Source organism: Impatiens glandulifera, chromosome 7 (genome assembly GCF_907164915.1).
Source record: "Impatiens glandulifera chromosome 7, dImpGla2.1, whole genome shotgun sequence".
Classification (NCBI taxonomy): domain Eukaryota; kingdom Viridiplantae; phylum Streptophyta; class Magnoliopsida; order Ericales; family Balsaminaceae; genus Impatiens; species Impatiens glandulifera.
Window position 1 is genome coordinate 4,145,597 of NC_061868.1, and position 9,876 is coordinate 4,155,472.

The 9,876-nt window shown below is 33.1% G+C and overlaps 1 protein-coding gene across 1 annotated transcript; it reads left to right on the forward strand.

The window, feature by feature from the left end:
• The first annotated feature begins 6,055 nt into the window (after positions 1-6,055).
• On the forward strand, positions 6,056-9,270 carry LOC124945688 (coatomer subunit zeta-1-like). The gene is made up of 6 exons (XM_047486165.1): positions 6,056-6,181; positions 7,532-7,691; positions 7,856-8,003; positions 8,093-8,170; positions 8,757-8,841; positions 8,947-9,270. The coding sequence occupies exons 1-6, from the start codon at positions 6,158-6,160 to the stop codon at positions 9,004-9,006; spliced, it is 555 nt and encodes a 184-aa protein (XP_047342121.1). The 5' UTR covers positions 6,056-6,157; the 3' UTR covers positions 9,007-9,270.
• The last annotated feature ends 606 nt before the right edge of the window (positions 9,271-9,876 follow it).

Sequence of the window (9,876 nt, forward strand, 5' to 3'; positions counted from 1 at the left end):
CAACATCACCACCATTGTTAGCATCAACATATCCTTCCAAACCCATATTAGACTTTCGAAAACACAAAGCGAGACCCGTATTTCCACTTAAGTATCGTAGTATCCACTTTACTGCTTCACAATGTTATCTACCCAGATTGCTCATGAATCTACTAACAACTCCCACTGCATGTGATATGTCTAGTCTTGTGCAAACCATCACATACATAATACAACCAATGACAGAGGCATACAGAACAGTTGTCATGTAATTTTTCTCCTCCTCTGTTGAAGGCGACTAATCTTTAGATAGTCTGAAGGGACTAGCTAAGGGAGTAATAACTGGTTTTGAATCATACAAGTTGAACCTGCTAAGAACTTTCTTCACATATTCTTCTTGTGAAAGCTTGAGAACTTCTTCATCCCTGAAAATTCTCATCCCAAGGATTTGTTTAGCAACACCCAAATCCTTCATTGCAAACTTTTCAGACAACTCTCTCTTGAGCTTGTTAATCTCATACAAGTTTGCTCTAGCAATCAACATGTCATTAACATAGAGAAGAAGAATAATGTACGATTTATCAAACCTCTTGATAGCAGCAATGATCAGCTTCACACCTCAAAAAATTGTTACTTTTCATGAAGTTATCGAACTTCTTGTACCATTGCCTTGGAGGCTGTTTCAAACCATACAGACTCTTCTGAAGCTTACACACAAGCTCATCTTTTCCTTTGATTTCAAATCCTTCTGGTTGTCGCATATAAATCTCTTCATCTAAATCACCATGAAGAAAATCAGTTTTGACATCCATTTGTTGAAGATGAAGATCTTCTTTCACAACCAAACTCAAAATAGTTCTGATTATCATCAATTTAACTACTGGAGAGAAGATTTTATTGTAGTCAATACCTTCTTTCTGTTGAAATCCTTGCACAACCAACATTGCCTTGTACCTCATGGTTTTATCATGTTGTTCTTTAATCCTAAAGATCCATTTGTTGTGAAGTGCTTTCTTTCCCTTTGGCAGCTCAGTGAGCTCCCAAGTCTGATTCAACGTCAAAGAGTCCATCTCATCTTTCATCGCAAACTCCCACTTAACTGATTCATCAAATTTTATTTCTTCCTCAAAGCATTCAGGTTCACCTATATCTGTCAACAAGATATAGTTCAGAGATGGAGACCACATCTCAACTGGTTTTCGATTCCTTGACGATCTTCTCAACTGTATAACCGATGTTTGTTGATTTATCTCTGGGGCCACATTCTCAACAATTTCATCTTCAATAACACATTGTTCTTCTTCAACAGTCGGTATATATTCAGCTGAAAAATCTCTCAAATCGACTATACCAGTCTCTTCTAACTTGGAATCAACATCTGATGTCTTCCCAACACAATCTTTGTAGAGAACCTATTCATTGAAGATAACATTTCTGTTACGAATGATCTTCCGATTTTGATTATCCTATAAACAATAACCAAACTCGATATCACCATAACCAATAAAAAATATTTATTAGACTTTGGATCAAGCTTTCTCCTATCACATTCATTAATATGAATATATGATAAATAACCAAACACTTTCAAATAAGAAAGGTTTACCTTTTTATTGCTCTAGGCTTCTTCAGGAATTCTGAATTCAAGAGGAATAGAGGGTCCCCTATTTATCAAATGGGCAGCAGTATTAATAGCTTCTGCCCAGAAGGTTTTAGGCAGCCCTGCATGCAATCTCATGCTTCTAACACGCTCGTTCAATGTTCGATTCATTCGTTCAGCTACTCCATTCTCTTGAGGCATTTGGGGAACAATCTTCACCATACTGATCCCATTCACAACACAATACTCTTTGAAATCTGAATTGATATATTCACCTACGTTGTCGGATCTCAAGCACTTAACTTTATTATTTGTTTTATTTTCAACCAAAGCCTTCCATTTCTTGAAAATAGTAAATACTTCAGACTTGTGCTTCATAAAATATACCCATACCTTTCTTGTTGAATCATCTATAAATGTCACGTAGTATTGTGATCCGCCAATAGAAGAAACAGGTGCAGGTCCCCACACATCAGTATGTACCAACTTTAGCCTTTCTTTCTTGAGCTCCTTCCTAATTTTTAAGAAACTCATCCGTTTCTGTTTTCCAAGAATGCAAGTTTCACATAACTGATGTTCAACAGACTTCAGTTCTGGAATCTGTCCATTCTTCAAAAGAATTTTCATCCTTTTTTCGCTCATATGGCCCAACCTTCAATGCCACAGCTCACTGTTCTTCGAGTCATCAACTACAACAGCAACTGATTCTCTGCAAGTTGAAGTCGTGTATAACGTTCCAGTTTTGTGATCTCAAGCAACAACTATTGCTCCTTTAGTCACCTTCCACGCACCATTTTCACAACTGAAATTGTGACCTTCTTCATCAAGTTGTGTAACAGAGATCAAATTGCGCATTAAACCTGGATTGTGTCTCACCTTATTAATCTTCCAAACAGAACCATTTGCCATCTTCAACTTGATGTCCCCCATGCCAACAATATCTAGTGGCTCACCATCTACGAGATAAACTTTCCCACAGTTTCCACCCACATAATTCTCCATTAATTCTTTATGGGCAGTGGTGTGGAAAGACGCTCCTGAGTCCAAAACCCATGAATCTATTGGGCTATCAACAGACATAAGTAACGCATCAGTGACAGATTCTGTAACAACGTTGGCTGCATCATTTTTATCATCACCATTTTTCTTCGGTGTTTTGCAGTTCCTCTTTAAATGACTCTGTTTACCACAATTCCAACACTCAAATATCCGCCCAGACTTGGACTGACTCCTCATGCTCCTTGACATAGATATGCTCTTACCTCGGTTGAAATTTCTATCATTACCTCTTCCCCTGTTTTCCACATTCAGAATAGAACCTTTGAATGTTTCACCATAATTAATTTTATGAACCTCTTCAACAAGAATACGATCTCTAACTTCAACAAATTTCAGTTTAGTATTTCCAACTGAATTACTAATTGCTGCCCTCATAGGTTCTCAACTATTTGGTAGAGATGCTAGCAAAATCAGGGCACTAACTTCATCCCTAAAATCAATCTCAACAGATAGTAATTGATTCACAATTGTATTGAATTCATTCAAATGAGTAGTGACAAAAGTACCATCAACCATTCTTAAGTAAAAGAGTTTTTTCATTAAGTGTACCTTTTTGTTAGTAGATGGTTTCTCATACATATCAGAAAGAACTTTCATTAGACCCATGGTGGTCTTCTCCTTTGCTACATTGTGAACAACCGTCTTGGCTAGCGTCAATCGGACAACTCCCAAAACCTGTATATCAAGGAGTTTTCATTCAGCTTCATCCATCTTCTCTGGTTTCTCACTCAAAGGAACATGAAGCTTATTTCCATAGAGATAATCTTCAATCTGCATTCTCTAGAAGGCATAATCTGTCCCATCAAATCTTCCAATCCCATGTCTTATACTGTTCTCACTTGCCATCATTTCCAATGCTCAGATCTAGCCTAGCTGCTCTGATAACAGTTGTTATAATTTGTATCTCCCAAATCCGATTTGGTTGAAAACAATCTATAAAAAACACAAGAAAGAAGAACATAAGAACATACAGATTTATAGTGGTTCACTCAAATTGAGCTACATTCACTTCAGCCACCACCAGATTTCACTATGAAGAAGAAGAAGGAATACAAAGTTTTTTTGCTTCACACTTTATTTCTCTAAAATTCTGTCTTGACCATGTAAACCCTTAATAATTACATATTTATAGGGTAAATATTCAGGTAATAAACCTAAATAACTTTGGTCAGGCCCAAGCCCAAAACCAAAAAGAAAACTCAATAAACTTTAATTAACAATGTAGAGTTTATTATAAGTGTAGGCTCCATAACTCAACATAGCTAATTGTATGTGTCATGAAAATGTTGAATCGACAACTGATCACTTAGTTTTGCATTGTCGATGAATTGCTAGTATTTGGAGTCTTTTGTAGTGTATTACTGAGATTAATTGGGTGATACCCGAATCTTTGGATAGTTACTAGGAAGATTGGATTGATGCGGTTGATATTACATACCTACATATTTGGGTTACCATCTCAATTTATTTTTTGTGGATTGTCTGGTTAGAGATAAATCGTCGAACTTTCAACGATCGTAGTCGTCCGATGCGTATCATTCATAATGATATTATTATGATGTTTTCTGATATTCGTTTAGAAAAGCTAGTAAAGTCTGTCGAGAATTTAATCGTCCTTCTCGAGAATTTACAAGCTCGATAACTTATTGAGTACCATTTTTTTCATGTCATGTTTGATTTTTTCATTTATAATATATATATACATTTAAAAAATTATCCTTAATCTGTTACATTTTATTTTTTAAGTGAGACAATTAAGATTATTGCGAAAAATCATTACAAAATAATTTATGATATTATTTATCATAAATTAATCATAAGCATACAGAAAAAGTTAAACTAATTTATGATATTATTTATTATAAATTAATCTAAAATAAAAATATCAATAAAAAAGAAAACCATCACATGAGACAAAAAGAAACTAACTCTCATAAATATTAGAGTACTATGGAGATAGAAATGAATCTCAGCTATGCTTGAGAAGCTTTAGTGAAACTTACTTCTTCCAATATTTGGACCATCACAATTTACTTTACTATGAAGCATTAAAAGATGTTGTTAGAGCCATAAATGAAAATGCAAAATAGTATCCCATTGGGAGGAGTCATCCGAAGGTAACGTAGAATATGTTTCATTGCACCAAATTGGGACGTGGTATGAAACAACATAAATTGACAACCCTCAATTTACAACCAACGACAGTTCATGACGAATAATTAAGAATGAGATATAGGACTCCAACAATAATGCAACACTAGAGATCCTTGAGAGGTTTAATAATACACTACATAGAGGATAAACATGCAATGCCTCTTTAATGAGACTCATCCAACCAATTGATAAAGCATAATTTGCAGGCCATATAATAGCATTTCTTCATAGGTTTTCATGGATGATCATGAAGCATTCATCTATTATCACATGATTTACCAACATTAATTGTCACATTCACATGATTTTGATGAACTCAACAGATGGAGTCTTTCAACACCTTTGAGTCCCTGAGGAAACAACATGAAATATCATATATTTCCCCCACACCATATAGACCTAATTATCTTCCATCCTTGTATGATATATGGCTGTTTACCATCCATTAGAGCAATGTTGTGTTGTTTCTTTAAGGTCAATTACAAAAAAGTATATATTTTTTATTGGTGTCTTCAAATAATTTCTCTAACATAACTGATCAATTGAATATCAAGGACCTTGAATTGAGTAAGTGTACCATGTTAAAAAGCATGAGAAAATTTCAACAAGTCTCCAAGACAAGAAAATATATATAATGTATTTGTATTTGATTCATTGTCACATAAAGAATATCAATAATGATCTTTTGTGGAAAGATAGTTCTTGCATGTTCTCCAAATAAAAAATACTGAATATTCTGTAGCTAAGAATAGTAATTTTGAAATAGGTATTAAAAGAAATATATTAATAAAATTTAGAGATTAAATAAGAAAAATAATAAACATTAATAAAATTTAGGATTTAAAAAATTAAATTAATATAAAATTAAAATTAGTGATTAAAAAGAATATATGAGTAAATTTTGTAGTTTAAATCACATAGTCTTGTTTAAAAAATAAAAGATTTTAAATTTAATTTTTACTAAAATCATTCTGAATTAAAGGAGTTCATGTTAGCTACTCCAAAACAAATTCTGGTCTCAACAAAAGTTATTACACTAAAAATGTACCCGGAATAATGGATCCTATCGATAAATTCAAAATATATGTCATTTTCCAGATTTCGGTATACCGAAATAACAGTAGGGTAACGATGTAATTTTTCCTTGAATCCGCTATTTTATTCTAAAAAAGAATCTAGTATTTTTTTAAATATTATTATTTTAAAAAAAATCTTATTTTTATATTTTCAGAAAAAAAATATAGAGAAAATGAAAAATAATATGACTGAATTGCCCTTTCCTTTCTTTCCCCTCTTCTCCAAAGAACAATGACAGACCGAACTGTTACACAATCTTCATTTTGCAATCTGGAATAGAACTTTTCAATGGGAAGCTTCTCTGTTTACCGTGTAAGTCATCTCTCTCTGTAGATAAATTAGATGTTTATTGTTTACTACAATCTACGGTAATGCTTCTCATGAATTTTCCAACGAATTTACACTTCATAACTGTAATTTATCTGGGTTCCCTCAAGATCCGATCTAGCTAAAAATTCGTCTATTGATCTTCTCACCATTATCGCATAAAAGGAAACCATTTCCAGGTTTTCTCTGGTGAAATAGGAGCACCATTATCATCATATTATTTAGGATCTGGCTTTTTATTAGATCTGACTATAATTTTTGTTCTATGTGTTTATACGTAGTTCTCACCAATATTATCAGTTAACGAACTGGCGTATATGAATTTGTTAATTTGCTTTGGTTTTCATCCTTGCATTTGCATTATATCTGATTTCATTCAGTACCAAATTTATGATTGTAGGATCATATAAACTCAATCAGATGATATTTGTGGTTGTAGGCTGATTGATGACTTTGACTTAACTGATTTTACCCTGTTCAATGTTTCATATTCACAGGCTAATTGTGATTTTATAATTAGTGGGTCAGTGATATACTCATATAAATGGATACATTTTAGCCTAAGGTTACTTGGGTAATTGGGCAAAAATGAAAACAAAGAATAATATGTATTATTTGTCAAACCTCGTTAAATCTTGTGTTTTTCGTTCATTTACCTGTTGGGTATGTCTCTTATCATGGTCTAGTTAGGATTTTGCAGTTCATGGAATTTAGAAAGGGTAGTTGTGTCTTTTAACACATGATGTACTCTTATCAATAAAGGTATTGTAGCTTATGGTTACTTGGATCTTGAAAATCTATAGGTGTTATAGGTGTTATTGGTCGAACCTCGTTTAATCTTGTGTTAGTTCATTTATCTAATTCTTTATTTATTATACACAAGCTAATTAGGATTTTGTATTAGTGGATTGGAGAAAGGGTATTTTTGTCTTTTTATAAACCAAAGCATTATACAGTCTATGGTTACTTGGAGCATTGGCTATGAAAATTTAAACATCAGTGACTCTTCAAAGATGTAGAGCATTATTAGTTGAACCTTGTTAAATCTTGTTTTTGTTCATTTACCTTATTCTTTATTATTTATACTTTAAAAGGTATTGGGTATGGCTCATATACACATGCTACTTATAATTTTATATCTAATTGATGAGTTGGAGAAAGGGTATTTGCACACATTGTAGCATATGGTTTATTGGACCATTGAATCCTTGAAATCTACGGGATGGGCGACTCAGTTAGGCATTATTGGACGAATCTCGTTCAATTTTGTGTTCACTCATTTACCCTATTCTGTGTTGTTTAGACTTAAGATTGGTGTTTGTGATTGCTCATCAGGAGGCATGTCCGAGTATAAAGAACATTCTCCTTCTAGACTCAGAAGGGAAGCGCGTAGCGATCAAGTACTACTCGGATGATTGGCCGACAAATGCTGCAAAGTCTGCTTTCGAGAAGTCTGTGTTCACAAAAACACAGAAAATCAATGCGAGAACCGAAGGTACATTTTCATTATTTTTATTTTGCGAAAAGGAAAAATCATTGATTTACAGAAATTTTTAATGAGATGGTGAACAGATTTTCAATATTATTTTGTTGAGTGGACAAAAAGGGTAAATCTTTGCAAATGTGAAATGACTTCAGTTTCTCTATGCTGACTTACAGCGGAAATAGGAATGTTTGAGAATTCAATCGTCGTCTATAAGTTCATACAAGACCTTCATTTCTTTGTAACCGGAGGTGAAGAGGAAAACGAGCTGATCTTGGCAACGGTTCTTCAAGGTTTTGTTGATGCAGTTAGTCTCCTGCTCAGGTTTTGTTATCAAGGCTGCTTAATTTACTCTTTTTTGTTTTTCTTTTTATGCTTCGATTTGTCTTGTTTGTAAGGTTGATATTATGCAGGAACAATGTTGACAAAACAGAGGCTCTTGAGAATTTGGATCTCATTCTTCTATGTCTTGATGAAATTGTTGATGGAGGGTATGTATGTATGGATTTCTCATAGTGATGATGTTTCAAGTTATTCGTTTAAATTACTTTTTTTCTTCTAAATAAGCTCTTAAACTTTGAAACTCCTTTATAGGAATACTTTTAAAGCGACCCGTGATTTGTCTCAGATCCATATCAAAATGAATTCATAGTTTCAGGTTTTATATGACAAAAACATAGAATTGACGAATATTTTAAAGGCTTATTTATGGGTTCACTATTCTCTTATATTGGCTATTTGAAAATTGTAGTCATTATCCCATTGGAAAATCATTGAAGTTAAAACAAAGTCAAATTGTTTTGTTTGATATAAGAATTATTTTTAATCATGATCCAGATTATAGTATGTTTGTTTTTACATTACTTGGTATAAAGATGATTTTTTGAGTTATGATCAAGATTATAATGTGATTTTTCTTTCCTATTTCTATCACATTCCAAATTATTTTCTAGATCATTTGAATTTGTAACAACATAACAAAATGATTATAATCCAACTTTGAAAAAATGCATATCATATCATACAATCAAATATCTTAGCTTTCACCATTATAATGAGCTCAATGATTTTTTGCAGAATGATTCTTGAAACAGATGGTAGCATCATTGCAGGAAAAGTAGCATCACATAACATGGATGAGACCGCCCCATTGGCCGAGCAGGTAAAACGTTTTTTTCCTTCTATATTCTAAACCCGAAGAACAATGATGAAGCAATTGTATTTGTGTGGTAAATTGACATGCATATGTATCTTTAACCTAATGCAGACCATATCGCAAGCTTTGGCGACAGCTCGCGAACACTTGACAAGATCTCTTCTGAAATGAATCATACCGGGGACTATTTTTATCGATGAAAAATTGAATCGCGATTTAAGTATAATCATATTATTTCACACGAGCCATTTGCTTCTTATCGCGATTTAAGTATAATCATATTATTTCCCACGAGCCATTTGCTTCTTCTCACTCAATTCTGGACTATGGCACTAGGATTCTTTGGCCTGTTTTCTTGTTCTTAACAAATATTTTTTCTAATTTGGTTATTATATTTGTAATGAGGAGATGTTTCCTAGTTTGGACTCCTCTCAAGGCCTTGTTTGGAATTCATTGAATTTTAATTAGAAAAAAAATGTCATGTTTGGTTGTGTTTGAAATGAGTTCATATTATTAAGATAATCTCCATTTATATATGTACATGTTGGGTCAGCTCATTTGGCAGCTGGGTCTAACAAATTAATAAAGCCCATTAGGACATATTTAATTAAGAAAAAAAAACACAGCAGTTTTTTGAGTTATTTTTCTCTCTCCCTCTTCCAGCAGTTCTTCCTCTATTGAAACATAATTTTCTTCTTCTGATTTCTTTTATCTCTTCTTTATTTGGTTAGTGATGATGATAATGTATGTGAATGACAAGTTAGGATGATGTCAATTGATAACTTTTGTTAGATTACCTCTAGGCTTGTATTGAACTACATTGTATACCCATTTGATATAGTGGATGATTTAAGTGACCGAAGTGTCCCGTGGTTTTTACATATTTTGGGTTTTCCACGTTAAATCTTGGTGTCATGCTCTCTGTTTCTTTGATTGTTTGATGCTCAATTGTTTTGACTACCTATTTGATTACACAAAAAGGAAAAAGAATTGTTAGGCCTTGTTGTAGCTTGTCTATTTCTGAATTGCTAAACAGATGCT

Bases quoted from the DNA above. Each gene is read 5' to 3' on its own strand.
- LOC124945688 (XM_047486165.1), top strand. From the start codon at position 6,158: ATGGGAAGCTTCTCTGTTTACCGT. The intron at 8,004-8,092 runs GTTTTGTTATCA...GATATTATGCAG, and splicing joins GCAGTTAGTCTCCTGCTCAG to GAACAATGTTGACAAAACAG. The intron at 8,171-8,756 runs GTATGTATGTAT...GATTTTTTGCAG, and splicing joins GATGAAATTGTTGATGGAGG to AATGATTCTTGAAACAGATG.